Below are 19,550 nucleotides of genomic sequence, written 5' to 3' on the forward strand. Positions count from 1 at the left end.
ATGCAATGGCTGTTGGGTGGCTTCTCAGACGAAGGTTCAGTTCCTTGTGGAATTGCATTATTACTAGAGGTGTAAAACCAGGCAGACAAGCTAGCTGTTGGGCATCCTGCTGAGGTTCTAATGTGCTCCATCTTGTTGGAGCAGTTGTTTGCAGTCTTTTCAGGACAATTACATCCATAACCACAGGATACATTCAGTGAAACTATATTACAGATAACAGTGGAGACTGGTATTCACTGCTCGTCACCCCTCTCTCTCTTCAGCTGCCTCAGTGTGGGCAGCTTATAATAGTATAGTAAAGCCACTTTTACCATTCACAGAGTAGTTGTTTAAAAAAAAAAAAAAATCCTGTGGAGCAAATCTGCAAAAAACTGATTTTTAACTTTTTTAAAAAGTGCTTAAAATCATAGAATATTAGAGTTGAAGAGACTTTATAAAGTCTAATCCATTTGCAAGTGAAAAAACAGGCTGAATCATAGTCATGGGCAGTCCCTTAGGAGATAATAGAAGGTCCTGGTAGAATATCTTTTAGGTGGTAGAGATTGCAGGAATAGGGATTTATTTACTCTTAGCTTCTGGTTTTAGAGCTATCTCAAACAAAGTTTTTCATTTTGAATTTAAGGTTTTTTTCCTGCTGAACTTCATTTCCCCCCATCTTAATACCAGCAATACCTTTTTATTTCTGAAAGCCAAGCAGATAATTTGCTTTCTGAGATTATCACAGTATTTATTATTTTGATGACAATTTGATGGTTTCTTAGAGAACTGGACACAAAAGATGGTTTTAGTTGAGCTCGAAATGGTATTTAAGGTTTCCAAAAGGCAGATGCTATGATGTATCACTACAGCCTAATAAATGGGAATGCATTATAGAATGACAGGCTGAATACTTTAATGAAAGAAGGTTTCCCATTTCAGTTGGTCAATTAAATCACTGTTGATGACTTTGGATCATTAATGAACATTTGTGGAAAATGACCATTTGAATTCAATTAGTACAATAATAGGTTTTTTGGAGAAGTACAAGTACAAATAATCCTAACTGCAAATTAAAAGATTTATCCGTTTTGCCACAGATAAGTTAGCATATTGCTTGCTTTTCAATACCAGAGCAAACTGACATTTCAGAATTCTTTTACAGATTAAGTACATATTCTTTCTTACAAAAGTTCTACTTACAAAAGGTTGTGTTTTTCATTGAGTACCTTTTGAAATATAATTTATGCTGCTAACCATTATGTTACTTCACTATTCTCAGAACAAATTAGCAAGACCTAGAAACAAAAAAAGGGAACTTTGTACAGTATGTAAAAGCAAAAGATTTTTACGATGGATTAGGTATTTGATTTATTTAATGCCTTAGGAAAAAATTCTAAATCTGGAAAAACAGTAGGAAGAAAGTAACCATTATTTGGGAACATGCAAATTTATTTAAAAGTACTGTGAAAAGAAAATGTAAATAGAAGCTTAATAGCCAGATTTTTTTCTTAAGCCTATTAAAGTTTCAAATTTTCTTATTATTTTAAGCCTTTATGTTCGTTAAAATATTTTAAGGATATATATCCTGTCATTTTTGCTGAATTTACCCAACAAATTCATCTCAATGTGTTTTTCTTTAGTTAACTTCATTTTCTCTAAAACTTGGGTGTGTTGTGGTAGTTAAGGCAGAGGTGGGTTCTTTCGAAATGCACGTTTTTCTCATTTTGTTATTTGTAAAATGGGCTGTAATCTCCGTCCAAGCTTCCTTCAATCTCCATTTCATAGTTTATAGAGAAAGGAGACACTGTGGAGCACAGACTTCCCCTGGGAATACATTGGGCTTAATGAGCTTGATAGTCTGGTGGGCTCAATAAATCAAATAAAGCAAAACATTTCTCATTTTTGAATAAAAGCATTTATCACACAGTGTTTGTTCACTCATGGTCACAAGATTGATTGGTTCCCAGCATCATAGCATATATTGAAGCATTTTTGATTTTGTTTTTCCAGTGGGCAAGTTACGGAAGCAATGGCTAAAGGAAAGTATCTCTGATGTCGGCTTTGGGATGCTGAAGTCTGTCAAGGAATATGTGGACCCCAATAACATCTTTGGAAACAGAAACCTTTTATAAATCCATTAGTATCATTACAGAAAAATGTCAACTTTTTTTTTTAAGTTTTCAACTGTGGTTATACTAGTAATCAAATATATCATGGACTATATTTTGGATACATTTGTTTGTTGGTTTAAAATAAGTTTGTTTTCATTCTGTAGTTTGTTTTGTTTCTACATCTATGGATTGACAGATGGTATTCCTAAATCTCTCTCATTGTAGGTACGTCATTTTACAGCCAACGGTTGTCATTTCAAATTTTAGTCAGGCAGCACAAAGCTGCCAATTATTCCAGAGGAAGCTGCTGCCAGCTGTTTTGTATTGTTGCTTCCTCTTGGGGAACAAAGGCAGATTTGGTATCATTGATTGCTCAGCTAGCCTCTTTTTAAAAGAACGTTTCTGGGAATCAGATGTCTAGGGAAGGAGTCCACTGAGGAGTGATACACATGTACATTGTTTAAGAGCATAGTCTAGTGTGAGTAGGCCAATAAGGGGAAGGATATTCATTAAAGAATTTAGGCAACCTGTTATTTAGAAAGCCTTCACGTCTGTAAGGTGCTTGGCCTACGTTTTTTTTTTTTTTTTTTTTTTTTTTAATTAGTATACATGCATAAAACCTTGTATCATCAATATACAAATTATTCTGTTAGGGGACATGTTTTTTTCTCCATGTTTCTGTTTCTATTGAGGTATGAGTTGTATTTGTATCGCTGAGATAACCTATTGTTATATTCTAATTCATTGATAATATGTTTTGTAAGAAAAGCTGACATCCCTCATTGCAAGTGAAGAACAGGTTTACCGTGAAATGAATGCCTTTATTCAACTTAGAGTCCTAATGTTTCTGATTTCACATTCTTGTTGCTGAAATGCAGAAGAAACAGCTACAGCAGGAGCAGAAGGAAAACTCTTAGACTTAATGTCTCCAATTGCAAGAGTTGTTTCACTAAAGAAACAGTCATCATTCAACTACTGAATTTGAAAGCCTCAGCAGTTTCAATGACAAAAATCATTTTTGCTTTTTTAAAATTAATCCCAATGGCATGATAAATTTTCATATAAAAAGTAAAGTTTCAATTTAGTTTTTAATAATGGTTTAATGCCTTTTTTGAATAACTGGTTTAACCTAATTTTTTTTAAATGTAATGTATTAATGCATATACCATAATCAAAAGTTTGAAATATCCTGTTTCTTAAATAATGAGAACATTAATCACATTTAGCAAGCATTTGTACATTCAAACCTGGATATTAAAGTGAAATGATTACTTTGAATCACTGTCTGCCAAGGTTCATGATTCACATTTTGAGATGGATTCTTTTCTTAATGCAATACCTAACTTTTGATAATTTTTTAAAACTAATATTTGATCAGATAATGTAAGTCAAAATGCAGACGATCCTTTAAAAGGATGCATTGTCTGTGTATGTAGCAACAGCTCCAAAGTATTTTTGGGCAGTTTGATACCTTTTATATCTGAAGTAGCCTTAACCAGAAAAATGATAACTTAAAATTGACAAAATGATATTTTTAAGACTTCAAAATGATAAATAATTTTTAACTATTAAAATTGGCCTCAAACTAATAAATCTGTAATTAAATTAGAATTAAATATCAGTTTAACAACAAAATGAAATATTTATTTTTTAGAAGCTGCCTCTCTTCATTGGTGATTTACTTTTAATTATAAAATTTCCAGCAGATCTTTGCTTTAAGCCCTTGATATTTGACCTAGTTGGACACTTGATGAGGAAGTTGCCTCTAGAATTATAAAAATCTCAGCTTTATAAAATGCATCTGTTCATGAAGGTAATTTCTTTAATTGGTGATCAAAATATAAAATTAAAGAAGGTACTAATGTCTCACTGGAAGTATATATATATATATGTGTGTGTGTGTGTATATATATATATATGTTTCTGAGTAATTTTTTAAAAATAAAACAGGTTAATAAGAAGATCCATTCCTTTGCATGTGATTGTTATAACATTCTTTCCCAGGGAGTTCAATTTCAACAACCTCAGAAATCCGTACTTGATATTAGGAAACTATAAATGTAACACCTGAAATTATTATGTTCACTATTCTACATGAACCTTATGGAAATTCATGATTTATGTCTTTGTTTTTCTTTTTCCAAGTATATGCAGGACTCCCCAACCTTGATTTTATAATGGTGACTGCATTTTGTAGGTGGAATCATTTCTACCAAAATCATTTTGAAACACAAGAACATTGATCAGTACTGTTTCACTCTGATTTAGTAAATCAGAAAGCCTCCCCCCACCCCCAGCCCCCACTTTCACACACCTACTTCTGGGAGGTGCCTCAGTATAGACTTAGTATCTGTGAAGGACTGAGTTCATGAATATGCACAGAAGCACTTAAACCATGCCTCTTATTTCTATAATATCTGAAAATGGCTTCATAAAAGTTGTCAGGAGAACACTGTTTACGTGACACTTCTTAACTCATTTTTAATGTTTATTTTTAATTTCAAAAACCTGTTGCCTATTTGGTTTTCAGTACTGCATAACACTGACCTTCTTAAATTAGTCATATTTGCAATAATTTACTTAAATTTGGTAATGTCACATTTGGGTTGGGGTTTCAGTGGGAATAGTAACTTGCCACTAGTGAGAAATGGCATTGAATACTAAAGACTCAATATGAACAGGCTTTATAGACCCTTAGAGAAACTGTTGCCTTAATGTTTGGTGCAATTTCTAGTAGTGCATAAGTGAATTTAGTCTTATGATAAGTAACTTGAGCTGTTTTTAGCTTAGTAAGAATTGTGGAAACCACATGTTTATTGTGCCCATCATTTTACACAAAGAAAAGAGGATTATATTATTTCTTCTAAGGAAGTAGGAGTTTTCTTCCTAAAAGTGCTTACATATTGTAGTACTATTACTTAAAAGTTATTTATGAAGTTGGAAGCCTTCTAGTTTGCCTAACTGTGTTGATGTATTTTGAAAACAAAATTGCAGTAAAGGATGAGCTTCCATCAGTGTGTATGGTATACCAGATACAGATGGTTGCAAGGAAACCTTTTCCCCCACTAGAATAGTCTATTGGTAACTGCTAAGTCCTAGCTTGCATTTTTGAAAATGCCTTTCTGCATGTTAGCACCCAGACTTTCCTTTGTCATATTCCTTTATAGCTACAACTTAACTGTAGCTTATCAGAGAAGCTCTGTAGTCCTACACTGAAGTGTGTTCCCTTGGCTGTTCATATGGGGCTAGGTTTGGTTGAACTTCTATTCTGTATAAATGTTAGAACACAGTTACTACAGATTGATTCACAAACTGCATGTGCTGGTGCTTGAGGCAGCCAAAATGGAATGCTGTGGAAAGCATATCTATATCTTAAAAAACACTCAGACAGGAGTTAAGGACAGCTTTAATAATTTTTTTGTTTACCACTTAATCTTTATCAACTTTGATTTTAGTTAGGGCTTAGCTCATGGTTGAAGAAAAGTGGAAAATAACAAGTGCCCATTTAGGTTTGAAGAATCCAGAATGTTTTACCTTTGACTTTATGAGTTATAGAAGCTTGGCTTTGCTCTAGGCTTCATGTTCCCAAATGAGCCATATGTCAGTATATTCACTTAATTCTTACTAATTTCAGTTTCCTGTAAAGGAAACAACTTACACATTGATGCTTAAATCCAGAAAGTATAAAAGGTTTTCTTAAACTGTTAAAATATAGTGTCTGATATAAAGGATGTAAGTTACTCAGCTTTCTGCTCCCTAAGCCAAACAGTGTTTGTCTTCAGTGTGAAATTTAACTGTAAAAACTACCTGTAATGTCAAGAGATTATAGATCATATTATTAATAAAATGGACCTGGGTCTAAGATTTTTTTTTCTTCAAAGGGAGTGTGAAGCTGTTTATTCTTCTATTTGCATATGAGTTTTTCTTTTAGCTTTAGTTTTCCACGTTCATATTTCCACTGATTTGAAAACACAAAATTTATTTTTATAATTTTGTTGCTTGTAGCATAATCAAGTGCAACCTACTTGTGACTAAATCTCTTTGGATTTATAGCTGAGGATATTGTTAGCTAGGTTTTGTCAATCCCTAATCATTTTTTAAAATCAATGCTGTATTCCCAGGAGGCGTTGAGACTCCTGTGAACCTGAAGCACTCCCTTTTGAACCTTGGAAGATCCTCAAAGAGTGAGCACTCTTGTGCTCTTCTAATCATAATTAATTCCTTAACAAATCAGAGTAAGGACCACTGACATATAGAACACTCAAGCCAAAGAACCATCACAGAATTTAGTAACTTTAGTTTTGTGAACATGAAAAGATTTCTTTTTTGGTTTCCAAAGGAGATTATTTATTTTTCCACAAGGAAAAACATCTTGCAGAGACTCTGAATTCCAAATCTGAGTGAGAAAGAAAAGGAAAAAAATCTGTTTCATGGTGGATTTCTAAGCAACATATATATGTGTTTTAAGACAACCTTTTGTTGGCAGTGTTTTTCCTGAACACCACATGCACCCTAGGAAACATGTTTTTCCTTTAATCTTGTTCACATATCAGAAAAGGACGTGAAATGCTCATACTGGCATACAAGTTTCTATAAGTAGTTATTTTTTTAGCTACTTATACTATATCCCCAAAAGCTCACAGTGCCTTGTTGGGATTTTTTTTTTTTTTTCCATGAAATAGCCATTATTTTAAATGAGTGAGAGAGGATAAGTCTTTAGACAGGTCATTCAGCAGTTCAAGACTATTCCTCTTCAAGAACATGTCAGGAATTAAGCAGTTATATGTGGAAACACTGGTAATTCTTTCCATAGTGTTGTTTTGGATAATCTGTTCTAGTATATTTAACTAATTGTATGGTGGACCTGTATTCTGATACACATCTAATCAGTCAATGGGATTTGTATGTGCTTTTCCTTCCTACATTTTCATTCCTACTGCCCCAACCTAGTAGCCCTAAGTTGTGGCTTGGTGGATGTGGCATTGAGCCTCAAGACACTCACTACATTCTTTCTGGATGTTTGCTCACAGGCTCCCTGAGGAGCAGAACCTGTGGAGCTGGGGAGTGCAGGTGGTTTCTATTCCTAATATTGTGTGTCAGTCCTTTTTCATGTGATGGTGCCTTCAGAATAACGAATATTTCTGTTCTGGACAATGATTAAATCTTATGACAAATATATGTAGGTTATATTAATTCTTGTCCATTTTTGCTAAGCCTGTGAAATACTTTGGCTCTGATACAACTTGACTTGAATAATATCTTATCCTGAGTCTTCCTCCAAGGCAGTACATATTCCTGCCAGGACTGTAGTAATCCTTTGGGAACTACATGTGAGTAAGCACTTGTATGTAAGCCATTATACTGCTGTAACTAATGCATACAAACAATTCTTCTCTTTACATTTATACTCTAAAAGGGGATATGCAGTGGGAAGGAAAATTCCTGAGAGATTCCAGCATAGCTTTGTCAATTCCAACTGAGCCATACTGTTTTCCACAAGGGCTCAACACATAGTCAGTATTCCGTGCTCTCAGTGTGTGTTCAGATTCTCCTCTTACTGGTTTTCTTAGACTGTATTGTTCTATAAGCAAATGCCCATGTGTGATTTTTAAGATGTGCTGGGGAAAAATAAATCAATACCACAACCACCCATTGTTATAGAAATTGTTGTTTATTTCATGTTGATTCTATTTAACGTTTGTTGACAGCATGCTATACTCGGCAAAAACAAACAGGATACACTTTGTGCCCATGAGAACCCTCTCCGGTAGTGAAGGGCATGTGCAGATGCTGATTACATCCCTGCCTGTGGCTCCCACACTGAAAGGAAGGTTGTAGCTGTCTGGGCTCTGAAATGACTGAAGGTCAGACCTGTTGAACTCTGTCTTACATGATACATTTCAGTAATCACTAGCCACACTAAGATTTTAGCTCTTGTATTATGTAGTTAAGAAAAGCAATTTTCTACCTGGCTTATGTAAGTTCAGATTGAATGAACCCTAGAAATCATCCCATCTTATTTCTATTTCATCCCATCTGAACATAATTGCTACCTAACCTTCCCCAGGCTACAAGCGGATAACCAGTCTTCCTGAACATTTGCTGTGAACAAATGCAAATTCATTACCTTTCCAGGAAGCCTTTTCCAACTTCTGTAATCTTCAAGTATTAGGAAGTTTTTAAATTATTATTAGACTGAAATCTGTGTTCCTCTTCCATCCATTATACAACTTCTGCCACCTTTAGTCATAAAGAATTGTCCAATTGCTCTGTTGAAGGGCTGCTTTTCAGGTATTTAAAGTCAGGTCTCATGTTCCTCAACACCTTCTCCTGTCAACCTTTGCTCCTGTCATTTCTAGACTTTCACCTTCCTAATCTTCCTCACATGTACCCATTTTACATTTTTAAAGTGAGGTGTCTAGGCCTGAAAACAAATCTTCCAGAGTAGTACCAATGCTTCCTCTAGTGTAGTCACTAATAAAAAAGCATTTTTGGTGGGCATTGCTCTGTCAACTCATACTGACTATATGCTATTTACCAAAGATTGTCTTTTTCATGTGACATTTTGGCCACATCTCCTTGGAGGCTAATTTTTTTAAAGCCCCATTACTTCTATTTAGCTTTACTAAAATTTGTATCTTACTGGAGTTAGTTCCATATTTTCAAAATGTTAGGATCTAGATTCTTGCCCAGAATATTTTCTGTGTCATCAAGCTTCAGGTCATCAGTAAAACTGAGACAAATATTGTCTGGATTTTCATCTAAGTAATGACAGATAATTGGTACATTACAAGGGCCTACTTGACCCATGATCCTGACATTTCATCCATGAAAGAACATTCAGGATTCAGACATCTACACTTTCACTTGACATACAATTGTCCAACTTATATGTTTACATTTTGGCCACAAATACGCTTTTTATTCAGTTAATCAGTATTTATGTCAGATAAACAAGTAATCATGTTTACTTAACATTTTCTGCTGCCACAGTGAAATCCTGATAAAGCTACTACTACAGTTTCCTGTGCTACCCTATAAGAAAAAGAAATGAAACTTTCCGGCCATCACATTTCCTTTTGCCTATGTTTGGCCTCAGGGGCATGTCTCTCTTTTTGAAAGACTCAAATCCATTTTGTGCTGCATTTTCTGATGTCGTCTGTTGATTGAGCCTGGTATTGCCTGATGGACAAGCTCTGAAATCCACCCTTGCATAGTTTTGCCATGTCCTTTGTACCTCATTGTGCTAACATTAGATAGGTGAAGCTGCTCTTTTTTGAAAATGGCAGAATTTTACCACTGTAAAGTAACTTAGAAGATAGGATTCTAAATACAAGAAGCAGTGGATAAGGTTCTATTTTGGACATTTTGGGTGTGATTCATTTTTCTCTATGAACTACAAGTCACTTTCCCTATTCATTTCTTCTTTTATAAAGTGAAAAACTCTGAGGTTCTTTCAACTCTGTCTCAGTAATTCTAATGAGTCTGTGTTTTTTTGCTGAACACTACCCTAGAATTGATTATTATATAATTAATTTTTAAATTCATCCTTTTTTGCCAGACAGGCAAGAAGGTAGCATTGTTATCACAACAACCCTGTGAAGTAAGTGGTATCATCCCCTTTTTACTGGTGAAAAAAACTGAAGTTTGGTTAGGTTAAGAAGCACCCACCATTAGTAGCTGGGAAGTGGCATTGCAGGGCTGTGGAGCCAGGTGACTAACTCCAGTACCTGTGTGCTGGCTGTTTCACTGCTGTAGGCTACTTGTGCTGGATGACTATGATGTACACAGAATTTATTTTTAAAGTAGATTATTAGTTGTTGTCCTCTACAGAAGGGCACAAGTGTTGGGGTGATCAGACCCAACACCAGGTCATGGGGGTGATGAAGTCCAGTGGAGTCAAAGGAATGAGAAAAGACAGTTTGAGAGAGAAAGTGGGTCTGGGGGCCAACGCGAGTATGGAGGCTGCAAAGGCCCCGAGCTCTGGAAGCCCAGACTGTTTATTGGTGATCAAACAAAGAAACAGGTGATGAGAATGTGGGGTTGAAAGGGAGCGTTGCATTAAGCACATGATTTACAGCTGTGATGGTTTAGCATTTATATGGCCAATTCTAAGACACAATTGATCTAGGAGCCTGGGAGGGCTAGAAGCAAGGAGCCAGCAAGTCTAGACACATTCCAGAGGCCACGAGGGATTTTATGCCCTGAGCCCTGGATTCTATCCAATCCACGAGGGGTTTTATGCCCTGGGCTTAGATTATGGTGCGTCAGGGTAATCTTCCACCCTTTAGCACAGAACTCAGTGTTCCAAAGGCCACGAGGGGTTTTAGACCCTGGACCCCGGACATGTTCCAAGACTCTTTTTACATTATGTCAGACATGCAAACCCTGCCTCAGCTTCTCCCAACACTCAGCTTTTCCCAACAACAAGTAATAAGATGGAGTCTCTTTCTACTACAGAGTAGAAGCTGCTCTCTTTTTGACCACATGCCATACACTCCCAGAAAGGTTTTTTCTCAGATATTGTCTTGCTGTGTAAATGTTTAACCCACAGTATCCTGCACTGATTTTGTGGGTTTAATATGAAACTCATAAAAGGAAATATCTGATGCAGTTAATAAATTTGCATTTGTATAACTTTAATATAGTACTCTTTGAGCTGCACTTAAAAATATAAGACAACCTTTTTCTATAAGTTATACATCTTCCATTGGGAGACTGGAAATTGAAAGAACTGTTTGAGATTAAAGAAATGTTTTATTATAACTTAGAGACAACAATCTAGGTTCTTAGGAAAGTCACAATTCCTTAAAAGTACTAATTTAAGAATTCAGGTTGCTGCTGTAGGGTTTGAGCTACATTAGGGTACTCAAAAAGTATATATAACTAGAATGAAAGTATCAGTTTAGAATCTGATGGTTACAGTCATGGTGACTATGTAGTTGGACAACCAAAACCCTAGAGTTACTGGCTCATGACAAAATGTGGTTTGACTTAATACGAAGGGCATAGCCCAAAAACTGAAAACTACTGAAAACCCACATGTCACTTTAGTCCCAGAGGTAGGTCAACAAGGGATAAGAGGCATTTAGTAAATGGTGCAGAATGAGCTGCAAGTCACACTAATACCAGGAAACTACTCTGTGGCAGAGAAAACTCTCAGAAACACAACCTCTAGGTCTTTCCAGATCACCCAGAGTCATTAAGAAAAAGAAGAAAGGGAACCTGAAACATAAAAATTATATTTGAAAATCCTGATACTCACTTGTAAAGTCTTTCTTTAGTGATGTTATCCTTTTAAAGTTAGGTTGTTTAGGTAGTCTCATTCTGCTTAACTGTAGTCAGACTTCCAACACTGCTAACCCTCCAGGACACCAGGGAGAAAATGAGCCCAGATGAGGATTATAGGGCAGAGGGGTCAGAAAGTTACTTCCAAAGCTTCCCCTCCAAGCCATTTACCCTTTCTAATTTCACATTTCCTAATAAGTATATTTATCTGGGCATCTATCCCATAGCCCTCTCTAAACAAATCATTCTGACCTTGGGCCAAACCTATCACTGTGATTCTGTTTGGATTCCATCTGAGGTGCTCCTCTAAGCCTGTGAGGCCATACACCCCTCAGGTTAGGAGTGTCCCTCCTATGATTACAGCTGTCCCATTGCCAAATGACCCACCTTCATCCCCACACAGTCATCCCAGTTCCCAATTGTCTGCTTCTCATGAATGGGTCAGAGTTAGCCACCACACCTGACCTTCACAGATGGTATTGGAGCAAACATCCATTCTGCAGCTGAGGCCACATTCAAAGGGGGACCGTCGTGAGGAATAAAAATCCTTTGACAGGTGTGTCATGCCACCCATCAGAGGAGTCTGTGCTTGCTGGTTCTGCACAGAGAGATCAAGTTCTTGTTCCTGAGAAAACAAATATAACTACTTGTGTATAAGTACACATTCCTATTCTGTGTGTGCCTGTGTGGAGACCAAGGGGTTGACTAAGACGAAATACTCAATATTTGATTCCTTTAAAAGAGACCATGCAGGTATTATGAAGAAATCTTAAAATATTCCTTATATTTCCATAACGAACTCATTTTTGTCAAGAAAAGTGCTTTTAGCACTTTATATACTCTAGAAGCACAGAATAAAGCTTTCATTTGAATTTTAGGTACAGAAGCTTTCACTCAAGTGGCAAAATATGGGGTCATTGTGAAGTCATTTTCTTTTTAGAATCAAGAAGCAAAGCAGGGTACTTTGAATGTGAGTTTTAAAGATATATATCCTGAAAATAAGGACAAGTGCCAGGGGAGTTAGGAATGCCCTGTCTTCCCAGGCCTCAGCACCAGACTTCTTGACTCTGTGTGGTTCATAAGACTTTGTTGTTGCCAGCAGCAATCTGAATCTGGGTGGGTGCCTCTCTGAGAGCCAGGGTAAGGAAGGGGACAAATGGCATGGTTCACCTTTATTTCTTAGTGGTGTGAGCAGTCAGGATTTCCTCATACATTACTAAGCAGGAAATCCCAAATGCCCAGCAGCAAGGGGTTAAAAACCATTCTGAAAAGCTTTTTATGTTCTGAAAAGTCAAATTACACATACATGAAAACCACAAACACATAGCACCTGGGTAAATAAATTGTGGCCAAATAAAGACCAGGCTATTTGCAAAAGGGAATCTGGAAAACATTTGTTTTTGGGTGGTTAACATTAGTTACACTTTATGCTTTTCTTTCCCCCTAAAGAAAATAGTGTGGTTTAGAAGAAACAGGAAAAAAAAAAAAGAATTTTAATATGGCCATTGAAAACAAGATTTCAGTTCATTTACTTTCCAAATCTTAAGGGGCTACCAAGATTGACAGGGGCACAAAGCTACTGCAGCAACACTTTTAGTACAGAAGTTGTTAAACAACATTTCCCAGACATTGAATGTGCTATGGGATGCAGTGAAGAGGTCACTAAACATTGCTTGTCCTCCACATGTGAGACTAAAGCATCAGTGGTAAATGATAGCAGCTCAGATAATTAAGATTTAAAATGCCATAAATTCAAAACGATTGAATTTCACAATAAGCCAAATTTCCTGGTATAATACAATTTGAGCACTCAGGAGGTCATGCTACAGAGGAATTATGCTAAGCATGTTTCTTATCAGTACTTATGTGACTAAGTGTTTCCTTTTCCTTGAAGGAAAAAATCATCTCATTATGGCAGAGGTTCCCTGTCATTCAGAAGAAAGCTACTAGGTTGAACTATGAGAAACTGCTAGTCTTGTACATCAAAAACTGTCAAAATCAACAACTTCATATGATTCAATCTAATACACTTGATTTTTCTAAGCCAGGTCAAGTTAGGATTGACAGTTACTTTCTGTGGGAAGAGAGGAGTGAGGAGTGGGAAATCAAATAGTAAGGCTGTTGTAAGGTTCAGAAAATAAAATGCCTGATCAGAATGCATGTGGCTCCCAGTGGGAACTCCAAATAACTCTTGGGAGTTGCGGACATGAAATGAACATTACAACTTAGAATTGACCTTTTTGGCCAGACCTGGTGGCTGAGATTTTTCCTTATCCAAGAGGCTACAACATGGAAACACTGTACACCCAGCATATCCTAAATTGCAAACACAAAGGGAGGAATTAAGAACTGAGAACTGGACCCAGTGATTTGCGCCAATAGTCCCAGCTACTTGGGAAGCTGAAGTGGGAGTATGCTTAAGCCTAGGAGCTGGATACTAAACTAGCCTGGGCAACAAATGTAACAAAACCTGTGTCTCTTAAACAAACCCCTGAGTTCTCAGGATAGCTCTGTTATTTCTCACAGAGATAGATATTTAAAAAGTTATCATGGAAAATAGTAACAGTGTATCTTGTTCATATATTTAAATTATTAAAGGGAACAAAAGAAAACCAGGGAAATTTGTTCTTTGATAATCGTTCATTGTCTCTACATTATAGCACCATAATTTTAAGGCAACAAAATTTTTTACTGACTTTTGCACGTTAAAAAAACCCACTTATAAACTAGGAATTTTGGTTAGGTAAAGCATTATATCCATATTAATAAACACTGCCAAAATATCCTAAAGTCTATATAAAAAGTATGCATTACAAATTAATGAGTGTAAATTGTGAGACTAGAACACACAATCCCTGAAATGATTATTTAAAGACTACTCTTAACTATTACTGAGATAGTCCTTGGTCCCTGAATGATGTAATCCTTGTGCAAAGGCCCCTCAAGATACATCAAAGCACAAAAGATAACAGAGGAAAGGAAACAAATGTATTACAACTTCTGATATAAACATTCCTCATAAGTTTGGAATTTTTCATAACTCCTGGGGTAAACGTTCTTAGAATATTTCACTTTCTGGGAAATTTAACAGCAAAAGTTTTAGCTACCTTTTTTTTTTTTATAATGCATAAGTGTACAAAGTTCAACATGTAACAAATATAAAGATGCCAAAGAGTAAATAAAGCAATGCAAATTTACGTAACAAAGCCATTTGATAAATGCCATTATCAGCTATTACTATATATTCCATCCTATAATCTCATAAATCAAAGCTTTTATCTGCCTAGACTCATATGTGACTGTATTCTTTCCAATATGCATTCTTTCTTCTTCCAGGGGTTGTTCAATAACAGCAGGTATGTTTCTGCCATGAAGTTCACAGTGTTCTAGAAACTGGACACATTCTTGAATAACACTATCACGAAGCATGATTGTGTGTTTTGACATGTTTTCTAACAAGGACAGGAAGCATCTTTTGGCATAATACCAGGTGTCTGTTCCCAGCTTTTTGTTGTAAGGTTCCAAGCTTTTGATAACTCGAGAAATACCAAAGTCATAATTTCCTTTGGCACAATAAAGAGTTCCTATCACCAAATTCACAATGCAGAGATGGTACATTTTCTTATCTGGGTCATCATAAGAGAGCTGCTCTTCCTCCTTTTCAATCTTCCTCATCAACTCCTCTGCTTCTTCATTTTGACTTGTCATAATATAGGAAACACAGAGATTAGCCAGTACAATAGCACTGACATTCAGGATGTTATCATAATGCTTCTTGACTATGGGTTCATAGAAACCAATGGCTTCTTTGTATTTGTTTTCCTGCATGAACAGAACATGAGCCACATTCAACTTCCACACATCATGGTCGTTACAGAATTCCACAGATTTGCGAAAGATCTTTTCCACCATTGGATAATTTTCAAGATTCCAGTAGATTTTTGCCTGAGCCATCAACACAGGAATATATTTCTCCATGGTTTCATCATATTCATTCACTGCCTTTTTGATAGCTTCATCATCTCTATTGTGTCTTGCTTCCTGTACTTGTATGGTGAGTTTCCGGAGGATCTCAGTCAGCATCCCTGCTAGCCCATCAAGCTTAATGAAAGCCTCTTCAGGAGCTGTCTGGCAAGTGATCAGGGCATCCAAGAAGTCATAGAGATAGGGTGTGAGGAACTTATAAATCAAATGGGCATTTTCTGCCAGGACATCTGCTGCCAGGTCAAAATACTCATATTTACAGTAGAGCAGCAACAGGTTGCCAAAAGTCTCTGGAGGAAAGGGATTCTGTTGGAGCAAAAACTGTAGCTTTTCAAACCCTTCTGTAGGCCTGGCATCCATGTTCATTAGTGCCTGGTTGTGTAGGGTCACAGGGTCCAACTCTTCCTCTGCCCTGGGTGGCATGTCGGTGAGGGCTTCTTGAGCTGCCTCATAGTTTCTCAGTTGGTATTCTATGGCTGCCTTAAGGTTGAAGGCTTCCACCAGAGCAGTCTGATGGAGGACTAAGGTGTTGCCAACACTGCGAACATCAATGCCCTCAGTGGTCATGCCCACACCTAGCTCAGGGTGCTGGCGGATGCCACGCTCAATAATCTCAGCGATATGCTTCAGCGCTGAGGCATACTGTCGGCTGCTGTAATAGGCCAAAGCCAGGTTGTAAGAAAGGTCAGGCTGGTAGCCCGAGGCCTGCTGGGCAGCAAAAAACTTGGAGCATGCAGCTTCATACTGTCCCTCCTTGTAGAGCAAACAACCCAGGTCGACCTGGCCATCGGTCTCATTCTCGCCTCCACTTTCCTCTCCCCCTTCCCCACTCAGCAGCTGCTCTACCAGGCTCCTGGACCCTGGCAGATCGCCCTCGCTGTACTTGATAGCAGCTTGAAGGCGGAGGACCCGGCTATGGTAGGCGGGGTTATCCAGGAGAAGGAAGGCGACCCGGGTGGCCTCCGGATAAAGGCAGGCCTTGTACAGGGCCTGGGCCTGGTACAGGCGGTACTGCTCCAGTTCCGGGTGCAGCTGGCCCAGCTGCTCATAGCAGTCGGCCGCCAGCGCGAACTCCTGCAGGCGGTAGTAGCAGTAGCCTAGCAGCGACAGGCCGGCGCGGCTCCTAGGGCTCCGCTGAAGCTCTCGGCCCAGCAGCTGCACCGCCTCGGCGTAGCGCGCATTGCGGATGAGGCAGTACACGACCGCTGTGAACTCCCCGTCGGGGATCTGCGCGCCGCTTAGGCCAGCCATAACCACCACGGCTGTTATGCGTGCGGTTACTACGGCAACAGAGCAACCGGAAGCGGAAGACTGCCGGTTTCCTTGTCGCAAGAAATCTGTTAGGAATAAAAAGGGACCATTCTCGTCAGTCTCTCAATTTCGGCTTGATCTTCAAATACTCTGGACTGCGGAGTGGCGGCATTCAGGAGGGGAAAGACTACTCCTCCGGGCCGTTCAGAGACTGAATCTACTCGTCCCGGCATGCACCGTTCCTGTGGTTCCGCGGCGCGGGACGTAGCCGCTCTGCATGCTGGGAGGCGTAGTCCCGGCTGTACTTACCGGACCCGTGGCCCGTGGGGATGCAGGGTAACCCTCCTTCCCTGCCTCCTAAAGATGAGGGGCGCTCACTGTGTCTGTTATGGCACCGTGGTCTCTGGCGCGGCGGAGGAAGGTTTCCGGCCCCATGTTCCTGGCGTTTTTGAGCCTTGTACACGGTGCGGTCGATAATATTGCTGGCTTTTGGTTTAGTTTTAGTAAAAGAACCGGGATGGCAAAAGGCGAGTTATCTCTTGGAATTCCCCCGGAATTAGAGCACGTTCTTTTTGCACTACCCCGAGGGCACAGTTTGTAAGAACAGAATAGAGCGGCGAGCAGGAATCCTTAATTTGGTGGTTTGCAGAGGTTAATGAGGAAAAAGGACTGTGAATCTTGATTGGTACTGGGAGAGTTTCGGTTTTAGGTCCAAGTATCTCCCGCTCTTTTTTCCCATAACAACAAATATTACTGAGTATATATTGGTGTTTACCCTTGGCCATCCCCATTGCGCTGGAGTTCCAACTTTCACTACTAAGTAGAAACGTTGGAGAAATGCATGACTTCAGTCTTTTCCAAGAGAGGAAAATCCAAGACATTAAAATGTGCTCCTTTCCCTATGCATTTTTACTCTTCTCGCTTGACTACTAAATTAGTCAGCCAGTGACGTGTGGGTGTGTTAGAGACAGACATGCTCAGTTTGTACTTATTAGCCTTCTAGGGATTTTGGTTATTGAACTGATAAATATGGATTTTCTTCTGTTAAAATAAAAAAAGATTGCCTACACTTTAATTTTTTTTCCAGATTCTTAGTTTGAAGATTTCTGTACAGGTTTGCTAGGCTGTACAAGATATCATTCTGGGTTTTCTTTCATTCTTTGTTATATATTTGGAATAGATGCTGTAGATTCCATGTTATTATCCTGGGGCTATTTTTGTATAATTTTTTTTCAATTTATTAGTGGCCATGATGGGGCTGTGAAAAACTAGGGGCTTAATTATTCCACAAAATTATATCTAATCACCAATTAAAAAAATACCCCTAGATTAAACTGACCTGGAGACCATAGACTTTAAGGGAGAATAAATACAATTTTTCAATCAAGAATTAGGGACGTAGACAAGATAGCAAAATATGAATTTGGCTTATCCCAGTGAGGTACTTGTAAATAGTGTAGTTTTCAAGGTAACAATAATAGTTGTAATTCATTAACATCTATCATGGTGGTTGGGACAGAGCATTGTCTTTTGTAGTCTTCCATGATGTCCATTGGCCTCACTACCACCCATGATAAACAGTCCAAGTCAGAGCATGTCTTTGCTATATAATTAAATACTTCATTGCAGGTACCTTACTGCCTCTTCAACAGTATTGCTGTTCATAAATCTTTTCTACATATAAATTTTGGAGCCAACACCAACCATATTGCATCACATTCTATTAGACCACCTATATATATTATTTCTGATCATAATAACCACCCTGTATTCTGCATATTACTGATGAAGAACATGTGAATCAGAAAGATTAGGTAACTTGCCTGAGATGACACAGCTAGATAAGAAGCAGCTGAATCATGAAATTCCAAAGCTAAATTCAGTAGGTAATAGTCACTGATGAATTAACTCTATCTATCACGTATGGGCCCAGTTATAGGGGAATATTAGTGTCTTGCTTTTTTTATGTTGTTATTTTCCTGTTAAAGCAACCAGCCACCTTGGTTTGGCCAGTGGAAATTTGAACTTCTTGCCCTAAGTCGTAACTGTGAGCAAGTATTAGAAAGTGATTAGTTGGGAGTGGTCACCTGTTATACCTAAAAAGGAACTTCAGTAGTCATCTGAATGCTATACCATAAAGCAACTGACTTCACGTACTCATATATTCTTCTCTCTTGCTGAGAAGTTTGCCACAGTTCTGTCCTTCTAGATGAGAACAGACAAGAAACCTCGTACTGCATCAATACCAAGAAAGGGACAAAGTGCACTCATTTTAGAGAGGTTGAGTGTAGTTCTGGACCATGCAAGAACACCAGGGAAAGCAGTTGAGGAAGGCTTCTGTAACCCTATTTCAAAGCTTCTTTCTACCCAATCTCAGCTACAGCCTTATCCAGTTTTCAACCCAGAACTGTTTGTAGATTGAAAGATGCTGGCTAGCACTGCTCAATATTCAAGGAGTAGGGGGTGTTCTGCTTACTGCCTGCCCGATTGACACTTGTCCCTTGGAAACAATATCCAAAAGGCTTAATATTTAAAAATTCTGGCTCATGCCTGTAATCCCAGAGCTTTGGGAGGCCAAAGTGGGAGGATTGCTTGAGGCCAGGGTTTCAAGACCAGCCTGAGTAACATAGGAAGACCCCATCTCTACCAAAAAAAAAAAAAAACAAGGCCAAGCGTGGTGGTACGTACCTATAGTCCCTGCTACTCGGGGTGCTGAAGCAGGAGAATTGCTTGAGCCCAAAAGTTTGAGGTTGTGGTGAGCTGTGATCCTACCACTGCACTCCAGCCTGTATAACAGAATGAGACTCTGACTCTAAAAAAAATAAAATAAAATTCTTATATATTGAGCTGTTACCTTGGGTAATAATAAATTAAGGTAAGAAGACAGAACATGGAAATGAGAAATTGTCTTTCCTGTCTTTCAGCTTTATCTCTATT

The 19,550-nt window shown here is 38.2% G+C and overlaps 2 protein-coding genes across 3 annotated transcripts in view; one reads left to right on the forward strand and one right to left on the reverse strand.

The window, feature by feature from the left end:
- Positions 1-7,738, forward strand: part of AGPS (alkylglycerone phosphate synthase) — a 150,947-nt gene extending 143,209 nt beyond the window's left edge. For both annotated transcript variants that reach the window (XM_024243500.3, XM_024243499.3), the window contains exon 20: positions 1,990-7,738. In XM_024243500.3, coding sequence (XP_024099268.3) covers positions 1,990-2,111 — 122 coding nt within the window. In that variant the 3' untranslated portion in view covers positions 2,112-7,738. The remainder of the gene's footprint in view (positions 1-1,989) is intronic.
- Positions 2,663-19,270, reverse strand: IFT70B (intraflagellar transport 70B). Its single transcript, XM_063712871.1, has one exon. The coding sequence runs from the start codon at positions 16,611-16,613 to the stop codon at positions 14,616-14,618; it is 1,998 nt and encodes a 665-aa protein (XP_063568941.1). The 5' UTR covers positions 16,614-19,270; the 3' UTR covers positions 2,663-14,615.
- Between the last annotated feature and the right edge of the window lie 280 nt (positions 19,271-19,550).

This window comes from Pongo abelii, chromosome 11 (genome assembly GCF_028885655.2).
Source record: "Pongo abelii isolate AG06213 chromosome 11, NHGRI_mPonAbe1-v2.0_pri, whole genome shotgun sequence".
Lineage (NCBI taxonomy): Eukaryota > Metazoa > Chordata > Mammalia > Primates > Hominidae > Pongo > Pongo abelii.

Bases quoted from the DNA above. Each gene is read 5' to 3' on its own strand.
- IFT70B (XM_063712871.1), bottom strand. From the start codon at position 16,613: ATGGCTGGCCTAAGCGGCGCGCAGATCCCCGACGGGGAGTTCACAGCG.